The sequence below is a fragment of the Symphalangus syndactylus genome, chromosome 15 (genome assembly GCF_028878055.3).
Source record: "Symphalangus syndactylus isolate Jambi chromosome 15, NHGRI_mSymSyn1-v2.1_pri, whole genome shotgun sequence".
Classification (NCBI taxonomy): domain Eukaryota; kingdom Metazoa; phylum Chordata; class Mammalia; order Primates; family Hylobatidae; genus Symphalangus; species Symphalangus syndactylus.
The window spans coordinates 7,081,390-7,109,267 of NC_072437.2; the positions used below are offsets into that span (position 1 = coordinate 7,081,390).

General features: G+C 43.0%; 1 protein-coding gene across 3 annotated transcripts in view; it reads right to left on the reverse strand.

Annotated features, from left to right (window-relative positions):
• Positions 1-1,753: 1,753 nt before the first annotated feature.
• The window catches only part of CUL4A (cullin 4A), a 54,112-nt gene continuing 27,987 nt past the window's right edge, over positions 1,754-27,878 (reverse strand). For 2 of the 3 annotated variants that reach the window (XM_055245123.2, XM_063618554.1), the window contains 11 exons: positions 26,994-27,112; positions 23,436-23,628; positions 21,758-21,862; positions 21,201-21,311; positions 21,023-21,108; positions 20,188-20,295; positions 13,240-13,353; positions 11,649-11,754; positions 11,303-11,475; positions 5,706-5,858; positions 1,754-3,344 (listed from right to left, as the gene is read on the reverse strand). In XM_055245123.2, the coding sequence (XP_055101098.1) occupies positions 3,249-3,344; positions 5,706-5,858; positions 11,303-11,475; positions 11,649-11,754; positions 13,240-13,353; positions 20,188-20,295; positions 21,023-21,108; positions 21,201-21,311; positions 21,758-21,862; positions 23,436-23,628; positions 26,994-27,112 (1,364 nt within the window). In that variant the 3' untranslated portion in view covers positions 1,754-3,248. Of the gene's footprint in view, positions 3,345-5,705; positions 5,859-11,302; positions 11,476-11,648; positions 11,755-13,239; positions 13,354-20,187; positions 20,296-20,903; positions 20,906-21,018; positions 21,109-21,200; positions 21,312-21,757; positions 21,863-23,435; positions 23,629-26,993; positions 27,113-27,878 lie in introns of all 3 variants that reach the window. The other variant, XM_055245124.2, reaches the window with a different exon arrangement.

The following is a 27,878-nucleotide window of genomic DNA, read 5'->3' on the forward strand; positions in this document are numbered from 1 at the left end:
ATATATATATATATTTTTACATGTAAATACTTGACCACTTGGAACTTCTCTTAGTATAAAAAGGAGTCTAATCCAACTTTTCTCTCTTCAAGGTGGCTCAAACTTCCAAGCATGAGTACTTGTTGCAAAGTTCCAGTTCCTGATCACACACGGCCCCTTTGTGCCACGCCAAATTCCTGTGTATTTGCCTTATTTGTGGACTTTCTTGTTCCAGGAATCTTTTTAAGGGGCCAGCATCATGCTGTTTCAATTACAGTGTTCTAAAAACAGCAGAATTTAAAACAATTTGACTAGTCTTGCATATTTGCTTTTCTGTTTTAACTTTAGAATCAGCTTGTGTTTTAAAGGAAGGTTTTACATCTTAAGATACTGTATAGCGAAATGTGAGAATAAACAGAACTTTCACTTATTCAGGGCCTGTGTTCCTTAGTAATTTTATAATACCTTTCACATAGGTGTTTCCCTATTTGTTACTAGGTATTTTATCTTTTTTTGGGGATGCTATTGAAAAAATGACTTCTGGTCAGGTGCAGTGTCTCATGCCTATAATCTTAGCATTTGGGGAGGCTGAGGCAGGAGGTTCGCTTGAGGCCAGGAGTACAAGAACAGCCTTGGCAACATAGCAAGACACTGCCTCTATAAAAAATAGAATAAAAATTATCTGGGCATGGTGATGTACACCTGTAGGCCCAGCTACTCAGGAGGCTGAGAAGAGAGGATCACTTGAGCCCAGAAGGTAGAGGCTGCCGTGAGCCATGATCATGCCACTGCACTCCAGTCCGGGTGACAGTTAAGACCCTGTCTCTAAATAAAAATAAAAAATAACCCTCCATTATAGTCTGTATTTATAGGAAAGCTACTGACATTTTTGTTAACTTTGTGTCCAGTTAACTTGGTGAATTCTTTCTTCAGTCATAGCTTTTCATGTGCTCCTCAGGTGACCTGGGTGTGCAATCATCTAACCTGCAAGCAATTTCACCTTTTCCTTTCCACTTTTACAGCATTTCTAAGTGCTGTTTCTTTTTCAATGATTTCTTCTATACTATTTGTTTTACCACACTGACCTTTAACAATAAAACATTAAATACTGCTAAATAAGAGAATAGATATAAATAGATTTTCCTTTCTTTTATAAAACAGAAACAGGCAGGCCAGACATGGTGGCTCACACCTGTAATCCCAGCACTTTGGGAGGCCAAGGCGGGCAGATCACCTGAGGTTAGGAGTTCAAGACCAGTCTGGCCAACATGGTGAAACCCCATCTCTACAAAAACACAAATATTAGCTGGGCATGACGGCGGGTGCCTGTAATCCCAGCTACTTGGGAGACTGAGGTGGAAGAATTGCTTGAACCCAGGAGGCGGGGGGTGCAGTGAGCTGAGATTGCACCACTGCACTCCAGCTTGGGCAACAGAACGAGACTCCACCTCAATTAAAAATAAACTAAAATGGAAACAGGATCTCCCTATGGTGCCCAGAATGGTCTGGAACTCAGGCTCAAACGATCCTCCCACCTTGCCCTCCCATAGCTGGGACTACAGGCATGAGCCACTGTACTCAAATGAAACAGAGGCACAGCACAACGAATGGTCCCAGTAAAAAAGACCCATTTGTCACTACCTGGCCCCACTGGTATTTTGTGGTAGAGGTGGCCAGGAAAGAATAATCACTTGAGAGGGGACAGGTGCTCTCTGCTCTGACTTCTGTCTAGTGCACTAGTAGTCAAAGCTGCTAAAGAGTTATGAAGAATGTGTCATTTGCATATCACAAAGTTTTATTAATGTAATTTTAAGGTCAATTAAACTAATTTTATTCAAAGTAAGTCTACATTAAATTACAATATTAACAATCTCTAGACACAACGAACTTAAAATATAAGAAATAAAAATAGAAATCTGTTTGGTCTTTCTTAGACCACATATCATGGAACTCATAAATGAAAATTTTCAAAGATAGAAATGACAATTAAAGAGTGGGGATTTTAATATGGAAACCCACAAGGTGTCATATTTTAAACCCGCATGTTTCAAAAAGAGACTCTTTTAATAATTTAGCACAAAATCAAATTATATAAACTTGGTATATTCCAGAAAATATTGCTTTAAACACTTACGCCATGATCAAAATTCCTTTGGTAGCTTTTAATCAAAATGAAACATGCTATTATGTAAAATATAAAGTACTTTTAAATGTTATCTCAAAAGTATCTTTGTCATAGTTACCCTTCTAACATCACTACTGAACTTTCCTTTCACTGTTCAACCTCATGTATATATACACAACACAAAACCAGGTACCAACAAAATCCTCTTAATCTTTCCACAAAATAACCTCTGCTTCACAACACCAAGACTTTAAGTCTCCATAAACTTTTTACAGTTTACAGCAGAGAACAAGGATCGTCCCTGCGCATGACTGTAAAAATGAAACCAAACTTTATGATTGCAATCATAAAAATACTGCAATTAAAAAAAATCAAAGAGCAGTTACCCCAATGCAAAAAACAGGGACTGCCAGACTCAATCTTAGAATGGAAACACACACTAGCCCCAAACCCTAAAACAGAGATTCACAAGCAACTCAGCTGAAATGAAGAGACGCAGCAGGGCGGACACCATGGCCTTGGCACCTCAGGGAGCTCACTTAGAAACCTGACTTGCGAAAAATCAGCCATCAAAGTTTACAACTTTTGGAAATACATGAAACACAGAGGGGCCAGTGGCTAGGATGCATCATCCATTCGCCAGCTTTGAACCCTGGCTCTTTCTAATGTTCACCTACGAAGGGCCCTTGTTTTCACTCTAAATGCTGATCATCTGAGCGAGCTGTCTTCAGGGATACCTAAATCTTCAGAGCTAAAAAATGCAGCATCTAGGGTCTTCTTCATTGTGCACTCATGATCACATACAAGAACAAACCAAACTTTCAGCTTTTGACACAAGAACAAGACCTTTTAAAGGAACTTCTCTTTAGTAACATCTTCTTGTCCAATCTCAAAGTTATTTTGCACAGAGTAACAGAAACAATTTAAATGCCTAAAAGAACTAGAGGAAAAACTGGAGGGAAAAAGATACATCTGCAGGTTGAAGTCTTGAGCCTTGTGAAAGATGACCCAGGAGCCACCTCCCTTCCTTGGCCTTCCAATGTCCACAGCTGGATCAATCAGAGTCCCAGAAATGGCACAGGTGTGCTTCCTGTTCTGAGGGTACATTCTAGTGTTTCATGAAGGGGAACCGTCTGCAGATGCGTCAGGCCACGTAGTGGTACTGATTCGGATTGTCTTTGTCTCTCTCCATATAGTCTCTGTCTATCAGAGATTCAATTCTCTTTTTCAAATCTCCAGGCTAAAAAAGAAAAATAAAACCCCCCTAATTATAGTGGCATTAAATTTACAAACATTTACATACAAGGGGTATATGCATGAAGTATGTAACTATAATTATAGAAATATATATACAAACAGATATTTATCATTTATAATTATACACATATTTATGAAATGAACAAAAGACAAAGTTAACGTTATCTCTTGAAAAAAAAAGTGTCCATGTGAGTTTATGGTCAGAGCATGGCTTCCTGAGGGACATGTGAAACTTGTGAAATGTACATACATAATCTGCCATCAGTAAGAGCACATTTAAGCAAGGCAGACCCGACATCTGCCATCAGTAAGAGCACATAAGCGAGGCAGACCTGATCACATGACACATTTTTATTTGAAAGGAAAATCTCATTATGTCTTACTGGGGCACTTTTATCCTTTGAAAGGATGCTTCTGCCTAAGTACTGTATTTTATTTTATTTATTTTGTTTATTATTAATTATTTTGTTTTATTTATTTTGAGATGGGGTCTCATTTTGTTGCCCAGGCTGGAGCGCAGTGGTGCGATCTCAGCTCACTGCAGCCTCCACCTCCTGGACTCAAGCAATCTTCATGCTTCAGCCTCCCCAGTAGCTGGGACCACAGGCTGCACACCACCATGCCTGGCTAATTTTACTTTTTGCAGAGAAGGAGTCTCACTACGTTGCCCAGGCTGGCTTCAAATTCCTGGGCTCAACCAATCCGCCTGCCTCAGCTCCCAAAGTGCTGGGATCACTGGCGTGAGGCAGTGCACCTGGCCTGTATTTTTATTCTTATGTATTTATATAGTTATTGCATGCCATGTCCATGTAAGTGAAACTACAATCCCAAGTGTTCCTGCTCTAAGAGTAGGTGACTGAGTAGACGAGTCCACAGCCACAGCTCGTCTCTGCCCAGAGGGAACAGCCACTCCAGCTCTGCTGTATTAGGAAGCAAATCTGTGTGAGCACATACGTGCAAGGCTCTCCCTATACAAGGGAGACCCTGTATTTTCCAAACAAACTTAACCTTCTATTCAGTGATAAGATACACATTTTACAAGATGTGGCTGAGGACGGGCACGGTGGCTCATGTCTGCAATCCCAGCACTTTGGGAGGCTGAGGCAGGCGGCTCACGAGGTCAGGAGTTTGAGACCAGCCTGACCACATGGTGAAACCCTGTCTCTACTAAAAATACAAAAATTAGCTGGGTGTGGTGGCGGGTGCCTGTAATCCCAGCTACTCAGGAGGCTGAGGCAGGAGAATTGCTTGAACCCGGGAGGCAGAGGTTACAGTGAGCCGAGATCATGCCACTGCACTCCATCCTGGGGGACAGCAAGACTCCAACTCAAAAAAAATAAGGATGTGGCTGAAAACCCAACTACCCCTGAGAGCAGAGCGGGCGCCCTGGTCTGCCACACTCTACCCCTGAGAGCAGAGCGGGTTCCCTGGACTGCCACACTCCACCCTTGCTCGCCTCTGCTTCGCGCTGGGCCTGGTTGTTTGCAGTGGCAACAGGAGACGTGCTCCAGCTGGTGGGAGGAAGGGGCAGTGAACCTGATGGTGCTTTTGGAGCTGCACAGCGCCCTGAGGACGGCACCTCACCTCTGCAGGGAAGGGGGCAAATGCGGGCTGATGGACGGTGGCACTTCCACCAGACTCTTAAGTGTTCGACTATTTAGTGCATCTCAACTTTATTCCCTTGATGGAATGGGAGGCTCAAACTGCACAACATGGAATCTGGGGACTTTCCCTCCAAAGCACGTGTGGCTGGTCCCGTCCCTGAGAGGCCAGGCGTCATCAGAGTTCAGTATTTCCTGGGTTGATAAATACACGTAAAAAACGTTTCATAATACTTTCCCGGCTTATCCTGCATCCCACACGTGGCAGGACAGTACATCTCAGTTCTGAAAACACAACGCGGGTTGACAGGCCTGGGCTGACTTTCATAAGCAACAGCAACAGTAGACTATTACCGTGGTGGAAAACGCAGTGTAGCCTGTAAATGCTGAATAAGTTAGTTATTGTTATCATTTCCTTAAAATCTTGTGATGTAACCTTGACAGCTACTATGAGAAAAGTGTTCAGCTTTCCATGTCCCATCTACCTCTTCCCTGCCTGAAAATATGAACAAGCGCGCACCATCACTGGGAAGGAGAGTTTTAGGGCTCTATCATTTCTGCAGTGGCGATGAACAACACCTGGAATAAAGAGCTTCATATTTGCCAGTTTTTCTACATTCAGTGTATACACAAAGCACCATGAATAATGCAGGTCAAATGATATGACTGAACATAGAATTAAACACGCTTTGTCAATTGTTTAGCAAATACTACAAATTTAATTATGCTAATGTTACATCTACCTTTACTGGAAATTTCAGCTGATTATATAATTCAGAAACTAGAAGATTATGACCAAGAGTCTTTCTCATCTTCATTATTCTGACGATAGCAGCATCAATCTGATATTGTCTATCCTGAAACACTCTCTCAGTGGTGCTAACTTGTTCCTCAACCTATACAAAAAAAGAAAAAAAAAGTTAAGTGTAAAGCTATATTTTCTTTTTCTTTATTTTATTTTTTGAGATGGAGTCTCACTCAGTCTCCCCAGCTACAGTGCAATGGCGTGATCTCGGCTCACTGCAACCTCCACCTCCTGGGATCAAGCGATTCTCTCGCCTCAGCCTCCCGAGTAGCTGGGATTACAGGCACCCGCTGTCATGCCCGGCTACTTTTTGTATTTTTGTACAGGCAGGGTTTCACTATCTTGGCCAGGCTGGTTTTGAACTCCTGACCTCAGATGATCCGCGCACCTTGGCCTCCCAAAGTGTTGGGATTACAGGCGTGAGCCACCGCGCCTGGCCTATATTTCAATATTAATGACTTGATGTTACCGAATTTGATGGGCAATGTTCTTTTTTATTTTTTTGAGACAGAGTCTCACTCTGTCACCCAGGCTGGAGTGCAGTGGCGCGATCTCAGGTCACTACAAGCTCCGCCCCCCGGGTTCACGCCATTCTCCTGTCTCAGCCTCCCAAGTAGCTGGGATTACAGGCAGCCCCCACCACGCCTGGCTCATTTTTGTATTTTTAGTAGAGACAGGGTTTCACCATGTTAGCCAGGCTGGTCTCGATCTCCTGACCTCGTGATCCGCCTGCCTCGGCCTCCCAAAGTGCTGGGATTACAGGCGTGAGCCACTGAGCCCGGCTGGAAATGTTCTTTTGATGCAAACAAAGGTCAGACATTGGATGAATCCTACTTTATTATGCATGCTTATTTGTTGTAGCAAAATGTATCTTCCCAGAATAGCAAAACTCCAAAACCAAAACTTAATAGCTGCAACAACTCTGTATGATGTAGATTAAAACTAGCAGCACACTAAACAAAACATAATGACCATCAGGATATATTCCAGAAATGTAAGTGTTGATCAATATTAGGAAATCTGTGAATATAAGTGAGAGCATTGTAGCAGTTGAAAGGTTAGATTATATGACCATCTTGATAGATGCTGAAAAGGCATGATAAAATTGAAAATTGATTTTTTGACTTAAATATTAGCATACAAGGATGAATAAAAAAGGAAAGAATCTGCACATGATAAAACATGGTTATCAGAAACAAACAGTAAATACTAGAGACAACTTAACCTTAGTCCAATAGGAACCTGATGGGGATCTGCAGTTGAAATGAGGGCTGGGGGAAGGTCTGTGCATACATAAGAGGTAAGTATGCTTCAGGATGGGAGAGACTCCAAGCTTTCATCACATTTTCAACAGGATCCATGACCTCCAAAAAGTTAATATCCTCTGAACTAGAGATAAAATTAGGAAGCTCAGCTGCACTGCTATTCCTTAAAAACATTACTTTAGAGGTTCTAACTATGCAATACGGGAACAGACTAAAGAGGTATATTGAAAAGGTGCAGACAAAACGATCATTATTTGTAGATGAGCTGGAAAATCCAAGAAAATCAAGAGAAAAACTTTCAAAGCTAAAGAGTTTTGTAAAGTGGCTGGAAATAAAATAAATATACAAAGACAAATAGCATTAATACATACATTCTGATAAAAACCGTCAGAAATGTAAAGAAAAAAGGTCCCCTTTATAAGATACCAGCATTTCATTAGCCTGTCTTGCTTAAAATTCTAGTGGTTTTCCAAATGCTTCACGAATCTGAGCCATCTTCAGAGTGTCCAGCTGTGGCTGCCTGATCAGGCCTGTCTGGCTCAGCTTCCCCTTTTGGCAACGACACTGCAGCCAGAGGCCTTCTTTCAGTTCCTGAGCAAAGCTAGTCACTTCTTCAGGAAAGCGTTGGCTAACGACAGTATCTAATTAGACTCTCCTGCACTTCTCTATCCTAACATTTTCCTCCACTCTTACAAGTTAGTCAATGTGTGTGATCCTCTGCTACCTCTCTGCTGGAAAAGACTGAACACTCCTAGAAACAAGGACTTATTCTTTATTGTTAATGGATGAATTCTCAGTGCTTCACAGAGGACCTGGGCCACCACAGATGCTCAATAAGTATTTGTTGAATGAATGAAAATTTATGACTAGCAAGAAATATGCAAGACTTACAGAAGAAAACTAGAAAGCTCTGAGAAAAAGATTTGTATATATTTATATATATACACATATGTATGAATCAAGATTTAATATGATAAAGATAAAAGCTCTGCAAATTAATTTAATACAATATGGATTAAAAATGTCAATGTTCTTATTTGGGGGAGCAAAGGCGTGATACAATTATTGTGAAGTTCATTGGAAGAATAAAGTTATAGGAATAGCTACATTAATTAAAAGAACCTGGTGCCAGGCATGGTGGCTCACGGCTGTAATCCCAGCACTTTGGGGGGTCAAGGTAGGAGGACTGCTTGAGCCCAGGAGTTCAAGACCAGCCTGGGTAACATGGCAAGGCCTCATCTCTACAAAAAATACAAAAAATTAGCTGGGCATGGTGGCATATGCCTGAGGCTGAGGTGGGAGGATCGCTTGAGCCCAAGAGGTTGAGGCTGCAGTGAGCTATGATCACATCACTGCACTCCAGCCTGGGCGACACTGTCTCAAAAAACAAAACATAACAAAACAAAAAAAATGGCTGGCTGTGAAATAGATACAGCATTTATAAAAGAGAATTGAGAAACTGACCTATATGAATTTTATACATAATAAGGTGATAATTCAAATAACTTGTCCAAGGATGATATTTTAAATTTGGTTTTGGAAAGGATGGGGGCAGTTAGACTGTTTTCAGATACAAAAATAATTTCTGCAACATGAAAAGAAAGATTTAAATGTAAAAACTTCTAGAAAAATAACATAGTATAAATGTTTTTTAAAACTCTGGTTAAGGGAATGTCTCTCTTAGGCCTATGATATGGTTTTGAATATGTGTCCCCTCCAAATCTCATGCTGAAATGTGGTCTCCAGTGTTGGAGATGGGGCCTGGTGGGACGCAACTGGGTCGTGGGGGCAGATCCCTCATGAATGGCTTGGGCCCTCCCCTTGGTGACAAGACCTGGTCGTTTAAACATGTGGGGCACCTCCCTCTCTGTTTTTGCTCATGCTTTTGCCATGTGAGACACCTGCTCCCCTTGCACCTTCCACCATGACTGGAAACTTCCTGAGGCCTCGTCAGAAGCTGAGGTGATGCTGGCGCCATGCTTCCCGTACAGCCTGCAGAACCGTGGGCCAATTAAACTTCTCTTCTTTATAAATTACCCAGTTTCAGGTATTTCCTTATAGCAATACAAGAATGGCCTAATACAGCATTACAGGTTAAGTCAGAAACCATAAAAGAAAAGGAGACTATATTTGAGAACTTAAGAACTGTTATGTGAAAAAAAAAAAAAACCCACTAAAAACAAAATTATCTGTCAAAAATGACAAAGCAGGCTGGGCATGATGGCTCACGCCTGTAATCTCAGCACTTTGGGAGGCCGAGATGGGTGACTCACCTGAGGTCAGGAGTTCGAGACCAGCCTGGCCAACATGGTGAAACCCCGTCTCTACTAAAATTACAAAACTTAGTTGAGTGTGGTGGCACACGCCTACAGTCCCAGCTACTTGAGAGGCTGAGACAGGAGAATCACTTGAACCCAGGAGACGGAGGTTGCAGTGAGCGAGACTGTACCACTGCACTCCAGCCTGGACAACAGAGTGAAACACAAAAAAAAAAAAGGGACAAAGCATTAATATCCTTAACATATAAAGAAAACCTACTAATCAGTAAGAGAAAAAACATTATAATAAATGCATTTGAAAAGCAATTAGAAAAAGAAAAATACAAATGGCTAAGCATAAAAAGAGCAGCATCAACATTTATGAAGTGCTTACAAGTGTGTGGCAAAGAGCTTTCTAAATGATTCATTTAATTCTCACAACTTGAGGTAGTAGTATGTCTATTTTAAACATGAGAAACTGAACATTAGAAAGATTATATAATTTGTATAAACTACTGAGTGTTAGAAAGATGCTGTAAGGAATCAGAAATGAAAACTGCAATAAACTATCTTTGCGCTGTTCAGAACAGGGTGAGCAAAGGACAGGTGGAGGTGGGGGCAGACGCTGTGCTCTGGTGAAATCTGCCAGACTTCAACTTGGAAAAGAGCAGTCAAACTAAGAAAAGTACACATTATTTTACCCAGCAGCTCAGAGCAAGAATCATACTAAAGAAACAATCTAAAAAGTGCACAGAAATGTCTGTGCCAGGGTGTTGAACGTAATCTTATTTTCAGGCGGGGCAGTGGAGGAATGTTAGTGCCTGTGGCCGAGGGCACTGCCAGCCCTGGTGGGTCTACACAACCGGCACTCTGCTCCTGCAACAAGTCCTGACCAGGAGAAGACTGTGATCGGCAACGAAAACTGGCTAGAGGAGGGCCCTGACAGGTGCCATACGTACAGTGATCCCAGGTGTTTTTTCTTTTGTAGAGTTTGGGGTCTCACTGCATTGCTCAGGCTGGCCTCAAGCTCCCGGGCTCAAGAGACCCTCCCGAGTAGCTGAGAATATGGGTGCATGCCACTGTGCCTGGCTTAGTGATCCCATTTAAAAAAAGTTTACATATACTCACCACAGAAAAAGGCCGTGACCACAAACAAAAAGGGCAATAGTGGTTATCTTTGGAAGAAAGAACTGATAGACCTTCTCACTTTTGCCCACTATAAAAGGTGTACCCTCAAAGGAGTTAAAAACTTAAGTCCACATAAAAACCTGCAAAGAAATGTTTATAGGAGCTTTAATCATCATCACCAAAACTTGGAGGCAACCAGATGTCCTTCAGCAGGTGAAGGGATAAGTTGTGATGCATCCAGACATGAAGAATCCTTCAGTGCAAAAAGCAAAGAGTTCCCAGCGATGAAAAGACATGGTGAAGCTTAAATGCATTCTAATACATAAAGAAGCCAATCTGAAAAGGCTACACACTATGACTCCAACTGTATGGCATTCAGGAAAGGGCAAAACTATGGTGACAGTAATAGGGTCAGGGCTTGCCAGGGGCTCGGAGGGAGACAGGGAGACAGGGATACAGTGACAGAACATAAGAGAATTTTTAGGGCAATGAAATTGTCCTGTATGATCCTATAATGGTGGATACATAACATTATACATTTATCCAGACCCACAGAATGTACAACACCAAGAGTGAACCATATCAGATTCTATTACCATAGAAAGTGTGGATAATTTTCGAAACCCTATGACCATGGGAAGTTCTGGCTTAGCACACAATTTTTTTGTGAATAGAAACAACATTAAGTGGCTTTTTTTCTGATTTTCTTTCCTACTGAGAATGTAAAGTTAACGAAAACGACATGTAAATGAGTACTCTTATAAACATTACATAGTCAGATTATTTTAGAAATGTGCTTCAGGCCTCTAACAGCCAAAAACATTACTACAAAAACAAATGATTCCTTAACACCCTATAAGTAAAAAGAGAAAGTTTATACATACAGTTTCCTTCATCTGAATTTGGTTGATCTTTATTCTAAACAACTTGTGCTTGAACTCTCCATTAAAAATGAACTTGTCTCCATCTTCCACTTCCTTTCCTTTGGGACTTTTAATCAGCACACGTGCTTTGCCACAGGCCAGGGACTGCAGCGTTCTGCGCAATTCACTATCCTCTGAATGGGAAGCAAACGCAGGCAAAGGCTGGCGTTAAACCAATGAGACTCAACAACAGTAAACGAATCATGCAACAGTAAACGAATCATGCTACCAAGTCTATGTCTTATCTTAAAACAAATATATGCTTTAAGAACAACTCATGGAGCTATGCACTCTGCGGTTTTCGTACCTATCCCCGTGGCCATTTTTATCTCCTCAAAGCTGAAGCCATCTCCCTCGTTGAACATGAGGAGCACCAATGTCTGGAAGAGGGACACCTGGAATTCCTTCTTCCCCTGGAAGAGAAGGCCTCATCACACCTCTGAAGCTGTGCATGTACAATCTTTGAAAAATTAAAAGAAGCTTCGTTTTGCTCTCAAACTTTTTTTTTTTTTTTTTTTGAGAAGGAGTCTCACTTTGACACCCAGGCTGGAGTGCAGTGGTGCAATCTCAGCTCACTGCAAGCCCCACCTCCTGGATTCACGCCATTCTCCTGCCTCAGCCTCCCGAGTAGCTGGGACTATAGGTGCCCGCCACGCCTGGCTAATTTTGTATTTTTAGTAGAGATGGAGTATCACTGTGTTAGCCAGGATGGTCTCCATCTCCTGACCTTGTGATCCACCCAACTCGGCCTCCCAAAGTGCTGGGATTACAGTCCAGCTTCCTTTTGTATGGGACTGACTGCAACATAGGGGTGAATGCAATTTGGCCTTATATATCCCAGGATGATCTCCTTTTCTATTCAGGAGTTCCTGCTGTAGCGACTTGCCACATGCCTCCAGGTCAGACCCGCGAGAGGCACATGAGAGTTCGGGTGGCAGTTGGCGGCTCCCTCTGCAGACCCAGCCCTGACTCATCACAAGCCCATAACAAGCCCTTCCTGCACACCTGGAGAGAGCTGCAGTTGGTACAGACCCTGCGGAGGTCAAGTTCAACTAAAGTCAGCAAGTAGGGCAAAAACTGGGGATAATAGAAATTAACTTTCCTAATACCTTAAGGAAGAGTATATATGGTTTTATGTATACGACCCTCTACAATAATATACATAAAGTAGGTATGTATAACTTAATAATATACAGCTAAGTTTATTATTAATATAACAGCTATGCAAAGTAGGAATTTTATAATGTTTTTGCTTAGTGTATATAATTGCCCTGTTTCATGATAAGCTCCTTTCATTGATCAGTGCATTGTATGCATTCTCCCCTCTTCAATAATCGCTCATAATAACAGCACTGCAACAACTATTCTCATTCATTAATCCATGAAAATGTCTTATTAAGATGAGTTCCTAGAGTTGAAACTAAGGCAACAATTCGGCAGTGTTGTCAAAGTTCACAATGCCAAACTGCCCTTCCAAAAGCTCACTACAGTTTATGCTTCTTCCAGTAGGGGGCAAGAGTCTGTTTTTCTTTTTTTTAGGCTTCATCAAATCTCTTAGTCAAAAAGTGGTATCTTACTGTATTTTACTTTGAAGCCCTCTGTTTAGCAGAGAAGTGTAATGCATCTTCACGGATATTAATTTTTTTCAATTTTGCTTTTATGAGTTGCCTCTTCACATTCTCTGCTCTTTTTTTCAATAGGTAAATGGTTTTCTATGGATCGATTTCTTAACAATTTTTATGGATTGGAATATTAACCCTTTAACTGTTATTAATTTTATTGACTTATAAAAGCTAGTGAATTAAAGTGAAACACTCCTTTTTTGCTACCAAAGTCCAGTAACAATAAAATTATATTAACATATTTACAAACAATAAAAAATAAATGAGACAACTTACTTCTTTAAACTCCGCTTTTAAAACAGCATGTCCCAAAGTAGTTTGCCATTGAAGTTTTCGACCACTGTGCTTTCCAAGATAAAATGCCTTAAATACTTCCTGAAGTTTAATCATCTGTCAAGCATAGAAGAACAACAAAATTATGCTACACACCATCCATCTCAATAGCCCCCCATTCAATGCACAGAGTTTTACAATTTTTCACAGCTGAATTAAAAGGTCAGCTCTATATTCTGACACTTTCTGGATTCCATTATCTGTAAAAACGTCCTCAATCCTTGAACTCTGGGGCTTCCCAGTGTCAACGAGATAATGCCTGCACTGGTGTTTCATGGTACAGACCAGCTGTATTCCGTGGTCTCTGTACACACCAGGGCTTGCTGGGGCCAGTGGCACAGAGTGAAGACTGGAGCCATCAAGAAAAAGGTGTCTGAGGCCAGATTCTGTGTCTCAGTCCGGCCATGCCCAGCCCTGGCCTCAGCTGGTGTTCCCTGAAATGAGCGAGGCTCCTGCTTCCTCATCTGTGAAGGGTGACACCACCACCCCTTGCGTTGCACTGTGCAGGCGCTGATGGTACCTCCATCAGGGCCTGCACAGAACGTGCAGGACGAGTTAGTTGTTTCTATGATTAGTTTCTGGGTGAATTTCTTTTCTTTTTTGGAACATAGGCTTGCTCTGTCAGCCAGATTGTGGTGCGATCCTAGCTTACTGCAGGCTGGACCTCCCAGGTGCAAGTGATCCATCTGCCTCAGTGTCCTGAGCAGCTGGGACTACAGGTACATGACACCACGCCCGTTGATTATTTATTTATTTATTTTTTGTAGAGATGGGTGTTCTCATGCTGCCCAGGCTGGTCTTGAAATCCTGGGCCCAAGCGCTCCTCCTGCCTCAGCCTCCCAAAGCACTGGAATTACACTGTGCCTGGCCTTGAGTGAACTTCTTACATTTTCCAAACTTTCTACTGATCCTTAAACATTGTGGTTGCTGCATTTTCAAGTTTCCAGCGTTCAGTGCACCAGCCTTTCCCATGGCCCAGATCCTGCTCGTGTTTCCTGGACGCCTCTCAGGGGCAGGCTGTGCGTGACTCTTCCGTGCGCGGTGCTTTCCCTGACTTCTGCATGCCCTTCCTAGTCCGTCATACTCTCCACTCTTCAGCTTGATCCTGTCTGGTGTCCACTGCACCCGGGCTCTCCGACGAGTCTGTGCTGCGCACGTGAGGGCTCATCAGTTTCGCCTCAGGAGACCATCTCTGGACAGCCCAGGGCGTGGCCTCCCCCTGCTCTCGTCCACTCCACAAATGCCAATGCTCCGGGACTCAGTATCCACCTATATGTCTTGTATGGGTCCATTCTTTCACCGCTATAAAGAAATACCTGACACTGGGTAATTTATAAAGAAGGAAAGTTTAATTGGCTCACAGTTCTGCAGGCTGTACAAGTAGCTTGGCTGTGGAGGCCTCAGGAAACTTTTAATCATGGCAGAAGGCGAGGGGAGAAAAGCAGGCACATCTTCACGTGACCGGAGCAGGGAAGAGAGAGAAGGGGGAGGTGCTACATACTTTTTAAACAACCAGATCTCATGAGAACTCACTCACTACCATGAGCACAGCAAGGGGGAAATCTGCCCCCATGATCCAGTCACTTCCCACCAGGGCCCTCTCCCAGCAGTGGTGATTACAATTCAATATGAGATAGGGGCAGGAACACAAAGCCAAACCAATCACTTCTCTCCCACATGCTCACCATTCCCTGTGTCTCTGGATGGCTTCCAAAGATCTTGGGACAAAGAAAGCGTGAAATTCTAACCTCTGATCTCACAGACCTGGCCTGTGCCCCTCCCACCCCCCAAGCCCAGTTTAATCGATCATTCTACCGTCTTTCATACCTTCTCCTCCCCTCAGACTTTCACACACGTGGTTTCTTCTGCTGGATCCCATATCTCATCTCCCTCATGAAACCTACTCATTTCCAGAACCGCCTCCTCAGAGTGGCCTTCTCTGACACCCTCTTAGCTCTACCAGCATCTATAGCACGGCGTGAATGTGGACTCCGGACAGGGGCTCACAGGGCAGGGCCTCTGGCTCTCTGACTCCCCATTGCAGCACTGTACATGGCACCAGCAGATGCTGCATAAATGCCTGCTGCTCTCTAGACTTGATGTGCCCTTTTAGTTTCTCTGTGTTTCTGTCTAAGCTGTGCTATCAGAAATTCCTGCCAACCTCACACCTGCTTGGCAATCTCCTCTTCATGCTTCAAAACTCAGCCCAAGAGTCACCTTTCTATGAAACCACACATATAAATCACCTGCTGCACCTATTCCCCATCTTCAATGACACCAAATCCCAGGCGCGATACCATCGATTTCATTTCATTTGTAGGTATTTCTGTATCTCTAAAGGACAGGAACTCTTTTAGGAAATATATCTACTATGCCATTACCATACCTAAATAAAAGTCAATAATGTCATAAGCCTCTTTTTTCTTTTTCTTTTTGCCTTGAGAAGTACCATGGTTTGTGATAAACCTCTTAGTGCATCTCTTTCCTAAAAACCTTCTCCTTGGGATTCACTCCTAGGACTGGATTGGTATTAATGAGGATAATTATCATCATAATGCTATCGTTTGGGTACTATGTGCTAGCTACCAGTCCAGGCCCAAAATGGGTCAAAGACTGAAACATATGAGCTAAAACTATAAAACTTTTGGGAGAATACATAGTGCTATTTTATTTTCTTTTTTTGAGACACGGTCTCGGGTCTCACTCTGTTGCCCAGGATGGAGTGCAGCGGCTCGATCACAGCTCACTGCAGCCTTAACCTCCCAGACTCAAGCAATCCTGCCACCTCAACCTCCTGAGTGGCTGGGTCTGTAGGCGGGCACCACCACACGCGGCTAATCTGTCTATTTTTTGTACAGACGGGGCTTTACCATGTTGTCTAGGCTGCTCCTAACTCCTGAGCTCAAGTGATCTTTGGCTTCCCGAATTGCTGGGATTACAGGTGTGAGGCACTGCACCTGGCCTCGTCAATTTTTTGTGATCTTGATTTGGCAATGGTTTCTCAGATATGACACCAAAAGTAACAACAGAGAAAATAAATGTGATTTTACCATAATTAAAAACTTATGTAGAAAGCACACTGTCAAGAAAGTAAAACGACAGCCCACAGAACGGGAGAGAACACTTGCAAATCACAGATCTGATAGGGTCTAGCATGCGGAATATGAAGGGCTCTTATAGCTTAATAACAAAAGATAAACAGCCCAGTCAAAAACTGGGCAAAGCATGTGAACAAGACATTTCTCCAAAGAAGATATGCAAATGGCCAATCAGGACATGAAAAGATGCTCAACATCAACAGTCATCAGGGAAATGCAAATCATGGCAAGATGAGAGACCAGCTCACATGGACAGGGATGGCTACAATGAAAGAGGCAGATCACCGGTGTAGGTGAGAAGGTGGGAAGCTCCTGTGATTGCTAACTGGAATAAAAGCTGCTGCAGCCACTGTGGGAAAACAGTCCGGCAATTCCTCAGTAACTTAAACTTCAAGTTACTGCATGACTCAGCAGTTCCACTCCCAGGTATATATCCCAAAAGAAGTGACCGTAGGTGTTCAAACTAAAACTTGTACACCCATGTTCATTGCAGCATTATTCACAGCAGCCAAAAGGTGGAAATAACCCAAATGCCCAATATTTGGTGAATGGAGAAACCAGATGTGACCTATCGATACAATGCGATGTTATTCAGCCAGAAAAGGAATAAAGCACTGATGTATGGTACAGCATGGATGGACTTTGAAAACAGCACGCTAAGTGAAAGAAGCCAGACACAAAAGTTCACATATTGTATGATTCCATTTCTGTGAACTATCTAATGTAGACAAATCCACAGAGACAGGAAGCAGATAGTGGTTGCCAGGGTCTGGAGGAGAGCAGGCTGGGGAGGAGCTGCTAATGGAATGATGGAAAAATTCTGGAATCAACAGGGGTGACAGCTCTGTAACACTGTAAATGTACCACTGGCCTTCTGTGTCCATGGGTTCCACAGCCATGGATTCAACCAATCTCAGGTCAAAAATATTCGAAAGAAAAAAAAGGATGGTTGTCTGTACTGAACATGCACAAACTTTTTTTGTCAGTAATCTCCTAAAAGGCCAGGAAGAATCTGAACAGACAGGTCTGTTATTGCACTGTTAACAATACAGTGTAACAACTATTTACATAGCATTTGTTAGGTATTATAAATCATCTAGAGATTATTTATAGTATATGGGAGGGTATGCATAGGTTATATAAGATCTCACATTTATATAAAATAAGGGACTTGAGTCTGTGAATTTTAGTATCTGTGGGAGTCCTGGAACCAATAGCGTGCAGATACTGAGGAACAACTGCACTTGATGTTACTGAACCACACACTTTAAAAAGGTAACTAGAATGTTAAAGTATATTTTACCACAATAAAAAAATACAGTATGGTAAGCTTCAAACATCTTCTGCTAGAAAACAAAAAAGTACTAAAAAAATGATGTAGGCATATCAAAGAGCAAAGGAACCAGCGTTAAGGGTGGCCCACGGACCACATATGGGACAATTTAAGCATCAAAATAAGTACATAAATTAAGAATCCGTGAGTTCATAATGATATAAAGAGAGAGAAATAAATAAGTAAATAAAGGGGGTGGAAAGAAGGGCTCTTCCTTAGAATGCCAACTTCTAAATACAGATAAATGATAGAGCTGGAAAAAAATCCCCATTCACCAGGTAAAAATCAATTCAGGCAGGAATCACCACACGGGTGACAGCTGGATGAGGATTAAGATGTTTACGTAGTGTTGAAATGTCTCCTCACAGATTACTTAGTGATTACAAAAGGAAAAACACTAACGATATGGTGGAGAAAGCAGCCAGCACCTTAACAGGAGGATCCTATTGAATGTCACCAAGATACTGGGGCATGTGGTAGTGTGCACCTCCTGCCAGGATCCTGATGGGGACACGGGGCATCTGGCTGGACCTGCCCAACCTGAACCTACTCACAAGGAGCATCGAAGGCCGCCTGGGTCCTGGGCTCGGCTGGGTACCAGAAAAACATCACAAAGGACATATCTGAGACAATCAACAGCAATGGGGTGAAAGTATTACATCAGGGTGAACGCCCTCCTTTGACAGGTGCTTATGTTCTTGGGCAATAGCCACCAGAATATTAAGGGGAAGGGAACGGTGCAGGAGCACAAACATCTGTGGAGAGGAAGGGACAGCAGCACGTGGCCAACGTGGAAAGCAGGCTGCCTGGCTTTCTTTGAGCACCCCGCACATGTTCTCTAAGTCTGGCTAGGACACCTCAGAAGCAAGATCTCTCACTCACCTTCTCCCACTCCACCTTCTCCCCCAGAGTTCTCCTGGAATGGGAACTCCTCTTCCCCAAGGCAAGCCAGAGAAAACTCAAACCCCTCTTACCCAAAGCCAGCCATAAAGCCTGGAGATACTACTCTATGCTTCCCCTGCCCTTTCGTGTAGGATCTGGATATTAAGAAGTTCTCTGACCTTCCTTGCTGATAGTTAAGTCGTAAGACTCTTGTTCCAGAGGTGTCCTGCCCTACACCTGGGAGGAAAGAACATTATCCAGTGAGGCCAAGAAGAATCTGAACAGACAGGCCCTACTGGTTTCCCCGCTACTTTACTACTGTTAGATGGTTCCCTTCTGTCCAGTCACATTGGTAAGAGTTTGGGGGTCTGTCCCCTCTAAATCTCACGGTGAACTGTGATCTGCAGCGCTGGAGGTGGGGCCTGGTGGGAGGTGTTTGGGTCATGGGGGTGGATCCCTCATGAATGGCCTGGTGCCCTCCCTGCGGTAATGAGTTACCACGAGATCTGATTGTTAAGGAGTCTGGGACCTTCCCCCACCGCCTGTTGCACCCTCTTTCTCACCTACTCCCCCTTTGCCTTCAACCTTGAGTAAAAGCTTCCTGGGACCTCATCAGAAGTTGCACAGACACAGGTGCCATGCTTGTACAGCCTGCAGAACCATGAGCCAATGAAAACTCTTTTCTTTACAAATTACCCAGCCTCAGGTACTCCTTTATAGCAATGCAAAACAGACTAACACACCTATTTCTACATGGCTGCCCATTCTTTATCAAACCTAAGCATAACAATGGACAGTCTTCCCTGGGTCTTTGGTCTTCATTTCTGAAGCCTGATGTGTTAAATAAAACTTTGATTAAATAAATTTGTTACGGTTTTCTCCTCCTAATTTGTCTTTTGTTAAAGGAGCACTGGCCATGACCCTCATGATGGATAAGAAAAGGAATCACACTGTCCTACCACTGTAGCTGTGAGTCTTTCTTCCCTTCTCAGCTGAGGAAATCATCATTCATCTTTACTTGAGATCAGGCTTAAGGGACGCCTTCTCCAGGAAGTCTTCCACGATTCCAGACTGGTCTCAGCCCTTTCCCTTTGCCTGGTATTAAATGAATGGTGCATGTATTCTATCTCCTCCTGATTTTAACTTCATGGAGCACAGAATTCTACCTCTGGCGTGCAAACCCTCCACTAAAGGGTTTAGTGTAGCTGAAGTAGTGGCTGACAAAGAAGGCCCTAAATAATGCCATTCCCAAGACTTCAGCACTGTCTACTATGGAAAGAAAAAACAACCAGACAAGAACAGCAGCTTAGTAAGCCATAACTTCCAAAATAAGTGCCTGTGTTCATGGGCCCCCTGCAGGTCAGCAGGAGGACACAGGCTGCACTGGGAGGAGCCACAGAGGGTGACAAAAGTGGTCACTTTCTAATGAGGATTTCTAAAGACCGTAAGAGCACTTTGATTTTGGACTGAGTGGGCTATTTTTAAAAACTCCCCACTAAACAATTCTTGAAGGCAACATATCTGTGCCTGGAAAGGGCATGACAGCAGGAGTGGACAGCATGCTTTCTGTACACTTACTTCTGGGGTTAAGTGCACTTCCATGGGCGTGTACGTTGGCCAGTAGCCCATTGTGAGTATGTTCACTGTGAGGTCTATAGGGCCTGAGTCACTCTGATTCTGCATATGCTAAAAACAGAGAAATCCAAGACAATCATTTTGAGAAAGCAATAAAACATAATTAACCTAAAACAAAATAAACCGTGTAATTTTCAATATAAAGTTTCATCTGTGTTAGAATTTATCTCAGTCCCCAGAATGTATTCCATGAAACCCAGTGCCTCACTGGGACTGCCTTCTTCCCTTCTTCAGGTGTCACCACCAGACTCACTGAAATCAAATTCTTGCCACACATGTTTAGATCTTCTTTTTCTTCTTTTAAAATTTACTTATGAAACATTAATAGTGTAATTTTTTTCTTACACAGAGTGAGATTCATTCTTTCTATCTAATCTATTGAATCTATCTACCTTATCTATTTATCTATCTATGACAAGGTACTGCTATCTCTGTCTGTGTATGTATCTATCTATCCACCCATCCATGACAAGGTCTCACTCTGTTGCCCAGGCTGGAGTGCAGTGGTGCAGTCACAGCTCACTGCAGCCTCAAACTCCTGGGCTCAAGTGATCTTCTCACTTCAGCCCCACCCCAGTAGCTAGGACTACTTGCTCATTTAAAAAATTTTTCTTTTGTAGAGACAGGGTCTTGCTATGTGGATCAGGGTAGTTTTGAACTTCTGACCTCAAGAACGCCTCTTGCCTCTGCTTCCCAAAGTGCTGGGATTACAGGCATGAGCCACTACACTAACAGATACTTTTTAAAAAGCCGCTTTACCCAAAGAAACACAACTCACCTGCTTGAAATGAACCATGATGTCCTTCGAAAGCTCCATGTCCTTGAACATGCCTTCCAGCTTGCTGGTGAAGGCTGCACCGCACTCTGGACACAGCAAAGGAGGGAGTGAGATCGGGGCAACACACGGGGCAGCAACCCTCAGTTACAGGGGAGGAGCCCAGGCCCCACATGCTTACCATGCTTGAGCTTTGACAACATAGACTTTTCAGCATCGACTGAGGCACTTTTCCCAACAAGGAGTCTTTTTGCCAAATCTTTTTTATAAAATGCTTCAAAGACATCTTTACCTATTTATAACCAGAAGAGAATAATCAAGACATCAGAGAGTTGATAAGCAAATGTTAAACTTCAAACTTCAACTGCTGAAAACCCTTAAAAGTGTTTTGTTTTTTTTTTTTTTGTTTTTTTTTTTGAGACGGAGTCTTGCTCTGTTGCCCAGGCTGGAGTGCAGTGGTGCGATCTCGGCTCACTGCAAGCTCCGCCTCCTGGGTTCATGCCATTCTCCTGCCTCAGCCTCCCGAGTAGACTACAGGTGCCCGCTACCACGCCTGGCTAATTTTTTGTATTTTTAGTAGAGACGGGGTTTCACCGTGTTAGCCAGGATGAAAAGTGTTCACTCTAATGCAAACTGGCTCTACTGATACTGACATTCTCATGTTAAACTTCCTCTGAGAAAGCAGGGCCTATATACACCTCTTGATTATGCAGCATTTTCTGAGTGCCCGAGTCTCACCATGGATGAACCTGAACAGGATCATGATCTTGTCCAACGTCCGCTCCAGCTCCTCGTCTGTGGCTTCTTTGTTGCCTGCTCTTAACTTTGAATCCACATGCTTTGCTGTAAGCATAAACATACAGTAAATACTCTAAACTAGAAAAAGAGAGCATCTTCAATTTCTATAAGCAACACTGTACACAGGAACATTCTGGAACCTTCCCAAAATGACTATACGACAAAAAAACAAATATCTGATTTTCTAAGATAAGTAACTCTCAAGTCATGTGAGAGTAAATGTTTCCCAAAATTTTAATGAAGCCAGGACAATGTTTAAAGCAGGTTTAAATATCTTTCTTATCTCTAAATGCAATCTCTGAATTTCAAAATAAAATGGGTTCAGCAAATACATGCTCAGGTTTCAGGACATGACTGCCCCGGATGCTGGAGTGCCTATTTCTAGGATCTGGTGTCATGAATGCAGAGGAGACATTCTTAAAGAGAAAGACTTTCTCAGGGCATCCAAGGTGGCAATGCAGGGTGAAAGCACTTCTACTCAGGCTTCCTGTTTCTGAGGCTGCACAAGCCATCGTCAGGTGCTCAGGAGGGAGGATCAAAGTCCCCATGTGATGGGAGAACTCAAGACTTCCAGAAGCCCAAACTCCCCAGAGCTCAACATCCCTTTGCTTTAGAGAAACCACAAATGATACAGAGGGACAAAAGCCAAAGTAAACTGCCTCCTGAATTCCTTCTGTTGCTGTTTTGTTAGTTTTTTTCTTTTCAACATTTTGTAATGGAATATTCTGAACACACAGAAAAGTAGACAATTGCACAATGAGCTCCATGTTCCATCTTACATCTTCAGCAGTAATCAACAGTCAATCTAGTATCATCGTATTACAGTTCTCTTTGCCCCCTTTCTCCTTCAAACTAAGAAAAAATTTTACTGACTACAGAAAGCCTATGAATTCTGAAATATATTTTGATATTATTATTATTATATTATTTTTTTTGAGACGGAGTCTTGCTCTTTCACCCAGGCTGGAGTGCAGTGGTGCGATCTTGGCTCACTGCAGGCTCCGCCCCCCGGAGTTCACACCATTCTCCTGCCTCAGCCTCCCGCATAGCTGGGACTACAGGCGCCCGCCACCTTGCCTGGTTAATTTTTTGTATTTTTAGTGGAGACGGGGTTTCACCGTGTTAGACAGGATGGTCTCGATCTCCTGACCTCGTGATCCGCCTGCCTCGGCCTCCCAAAGTGCTGGGATTACAGGCGTGAGCCACCGCGCCCGGCCTCTTTTGATATTATTGTGAAAAAACTGTACAGCTTAAAAATACTATTATCATTTGAGATCTCATCTGGTTTTATCCTATTTTAATACTGATTAGAGGATACAAAGATGGTGATCACCCCTCTCTTCTTTGGTGAAGTCAAGCGTCATTTCTTTTCAAAATTCTTAACTCATCTTCACTTATGGAAATGCCCTCCTCCAACCATGCATGCAGGTGTGTCGGTTTTTAAATGTGTGTCCTAATAAGACTTGATAAAAACGCTTTCCACACACCCCTTGAGCAACTTGAACATTTTGGTTGATTTTGCCTTATTTTCCGACATTAAAAAATTGTCTAGAAATGGGTGAGACTGTCTCAAAAACAAACAAACAAACAAACAAACAAAAAACAAATATTTTTCTACCGATCAGTTCTGCAGGCTTGTTGGGTCTCTTGTTGATGAACGTCTCAAAGGACTCCTTCATCAGGTTGACGAACCGCTCGTTCTTCTGGAAGCAGACCTCGATCACGTGGTCCACCTTGTCCTTGAAGTCCAGCAGGTCTTGGACCATGTCTTTATCTTTCTCAGGATTGATGACGATCGCTGTTCCAAAAGTCTACAAAAGCAAATCAATACCAACTCAGCAATATGTTTACGATACCAAACAGTATTTTCTCCTGCTATCGTATAATCAGGATAGTTTAACATAAATTACTCTTAGTAGTAAATACTCAACAACTTTAAAAGTTTCACAAATTGAATTCACATTTGAAAAATTAAGTGAATACACTTTTTTTTTTGAGGCAGGCCCTCACTCTGTGGCCGAGGCTGGAGTGGGGTGGTGCAATCACAGTTCACTGCAGCTTCGACCTCCCAAGCTCAAGCAATCCTCCCACCTCAGCCTCCTGAGTAGCTGGTGCTACAGGCTCGGGCCACCACATCTGGCCAATCTTTTTAAAGTTTTGTAGAGACGGGGTCATGCTGCCCAGGCTGGTCTCGAACTCCTGGCCTCAAGCAATCCTCCCGCTGTGATTTCCCAAAGTGCTGGGTTTACAGGCATGAGCCCCTGTGCTTGGTGTGAATATACAATTAAATACACAATTAATGAGTTGGTCTTACGATTCTGTTTCTGAGAGAACTTACAAACGACTGCGAAAATGTCCATTGCTTATTAAAGAACGTTTATGTGTAAGTTCCTCCAAGACAAGTTAATTCCTATTAATTCAATATACCTCTTGGGACTTCTTAGCTAGTTTTCCTTCTCCATCACTTCTAACCATGAAAAGCTCACTTTTTTAGTTTGTTTGTTTGTTTTTTTTTTTTTTGAGACGGAGTCTCGCTTTGTCACCAGGCTGGAGTGCACTGGCGCAACCTCGGCTCACTGCAACCTCCGCCTCCCAAGTAGCTGGGACTACAGGTGCACACCACCGTGCCCAGCTAGAGACGGGGTTTCACCATGTTGGCCAGGATGGTCTCGATCTCTTGACTTCATGATCCGCCTGCCTTGGCCTCCCAAAGTGGTGGGATTAAAGTGTGAGCCACTGCGCCTAGCCTAGTTTGTATTTTTAACTTAAAAATGTTATATTAAACATTCCTAAAAGTCTGTGTAGGGCACTAATAAACAGTTAACATTTGATGATATAAACTATATATGCCAAAGAGGAACTGAATACAATTATTGGATTTAAAAAATTCATCTCAATAGAATGCACATGTGCACTCACACATCTCACACACACATGCAAGGTAGCTGGCTGGTGGAAAGATGCCAACAGAAGGCTTGGTGCAGTGGCTCACGCGTGTAATCCCAGCACTTCGGGAGGCTGAGGCGGATGGATCACAAGGTCTGGAGTTCCAAGACCAGCTTGGACAATATGGTGAAATCCCATCTCTACTAAAAATACAAAAATCAGCCAGGTGTGGTGGCGGGAGCCTGTAATCCCAGCTACTCAGGAGGCTGAGGCAGGGAACTGCTTGAACCCAGGAGGCAGAGATTTCAGTGAGCTGAGATCACGCCATTACACTCCAGCCTGGATGACAGAGTGAGACTCCGTCACAAGAAAAAAAAAAAAAAAAAAAAAAAGATGCCAACAGAAAGGGCACAGATTCTCCCGGAGAGGGGCGGGACTTACCTCTCACTCTACACCCTTTGGTGCTAACTGCAGTTTAAAATAATGCACATACACTACAAGGCCCAGCTTTATTTTGATAACGGCATGTGGAGTAGAATGTAAACTACTATTTTGTTACAGCATAACTGCTGTAATGCTGACACTCAGGGGTCATGGTCACTCACTGATTTTTATTACCCAGACTGGAAACTGCAATGGTGAACTTTTCCTAGTTTTTAGCACATATTCCCATCCCCTGAAGACTGTCTCACTGGCAAAAAACCTAAATCTTCAGTAGCTTTATGGCCAATTTAGTGTGACCCAGTTATAACTTCCAATTCTATCACTGTACGAGACCTTGTGGGGAAAGGTGCTGTGTGTGCCGGCTTTCCACAGCTGGACTGATACATGACTTCAGGTCTGATTATTCCATAAAGCAGCATGTAAGCTTTCATTTTTTATTTAACGGAAATCTTTATTGAGATAATGAAAGATTTGCATAATAGTAAAAATAGCAAAGCAATCCCAGTATCTTTGTTTCCAGTTTCCTCCAATGGCAACGGTTTGCAAAACTACCCAACAGTATCTCAGCTGGGATACTGAAACTGATAACACACCAGTCTTTTTCAGACGGCCCAGTTTACTCGTAACTCATCTGGGTGTGCACATCTAGACCTCGGCCAAAACCCCGACTGTTCCCGCGGAAGGCTACCTCCTGGGGCCTTTTATAACCACACACCCCGCCCCATCCCTACACCCTGGTAACTTTTCATCTATCCTCCATTTCTAAATGTTGTCATTTCCAAAATGTTATGTAATAACATGTTAAGTATCTGTGACTGGCTTTTTTTTTTTTCCTCTCAGCGTAATTCTCTGGAAATTTTGTTTATCTTTTCATTATGGGATCTAAGAATAGTCACCAGCAAGCAAAAACACTGACTTTTGCTAAATGTTCACCATTTAAGCTGGAAAATTCATGCTAGGCAACTGGCACATCCTGAAAACACGAGCTATCTGTGAAGGGGCCCTGATGTCTGCCTCAGTTCTCTTGTTTCTGTGAGGGGCATCTGGAGAATGGCTTCTCATTAGAGGGTCTTCAGCAGGTTTCTTGGGCTGGGCAACACTGGCCCTCTGGGCAGGCGATTCTTTGTGGTGAGGGCTGCCTTGTGCATTCAGCAGCACCCTCTCTATTCAGACAGCCACAAATGTCTCCAGACATCAACAAGTGTCCCCTTGGTGGGGTGGTGCCCTGGGCCGAGAGCCCCTAGTCTTCAGGGAGGTCCTATGTCAGCACCGAGGAGCCGTTCTCCTGGGCAGGACATGAGGAAACTCAGGGTACTGCCCAAGAAGCCACTCTACGATGGGTTGGACTGGGCTTATCAGGGATGCCAAAGAAATGCTTTCGAAACATGAAAGCTAAAGTTTAATAAATCCTAAACTTGGACTGTTAAGAAATAAAGTCTATAAAGCAACCTGATATGCCAAATATAGAATAGTTCTCACTGAGGAAAGGGCATGAGGAGATCATGTCTGACAAGCAGACTTACAAAAAGCAGATTTAGGAAAAATCACGATTTAGAATTAAACCAATATTTATGCTGATGAAGAAGAGCGAAACAGTTGTTCTTTAAGTTATACTTTCTACCTTGATGGTGCTAATCACTGCTGGTGTTATCCTAAAAAGCAAATTCACACTGGTGACTGGGAAGCAGATGGAAGCCTACCGTCCACCCCATCATCTGTGATGAAAATGCAGACAGGCCTTCCAGCAGCCCAGTTCCCTTTGCCAGGGCACACTAGGCGTTCTCAGGAGCGGCTCTGCTCCCTGCAGGGAATGCCCGCGCCCGTGGCCTCAAAACCCCACCAGTACCTTGATGTACTCGCTCCAGTGCTGCAGTAGCGCCTGCTGCCCGCCCCTCACCCGGCTGAACAGCTGGTACATCTGCGCGAGGTCCGGCACTCTGTTCTCATCCAGTAAGTGGTCAAGCCCTGGGATGTGCAGTACACGTCAGCAGAGTACAGCATGGGCAGCATTAACAACAACTCAACTAGAACACAGCGTGCACCATAAGAACGTCAACATACTGCTTAGAAATTGGGCGGGTCTACACATCGCTGCCTCTGCATGAGCAGGTTGATCTGGTTAAATATCTGAGATGGATCCTACTAGGTGAACCTCATTTTCTCTGAGTATGTTGGAAGATGTATTATTTACTTCTTCATGTCATTGAAGCCCTCTTATTTCACTTAAGTTAGCAAGTCAGAAAATCCAGTTTACACCAACTATTTAACCTGGGAGGTTCATGTTCTCAAACTACTTCTGATTTAGTCCATCGGCCAGACAATGTAAAAGGACAAGCTATCAAATCTAATTTATAGTGGATTAAATTTATTCACACCTATAGTAAACTATAAGAGAAAAACATCATCAGATATTTTGAAGTGTTTAACATAGCATTTAAAAAAGTTTTCAGTGTTTTAGATTTTTAATATTTATAACGGTTTTCTAAAACCATACCTCAATTAGAAAAACTCTCCTAGATTTTCTAAATACTTGCTTTATGATAACTATTGAGAGGCAGCCAGGTTAAAGCATAAAATGGTGAACAGTCATACAATTCACAAAGTCTCAGATTCTGCCTACAATGGGCACGATGTCCACACAAACGAGTAGCTTAAAGTTGTGTGCAAACACATGGTGGGGCTATAATTACAATCCTTACCTAGAGTTCCAAATGTTTATTTCTCTCTGTTA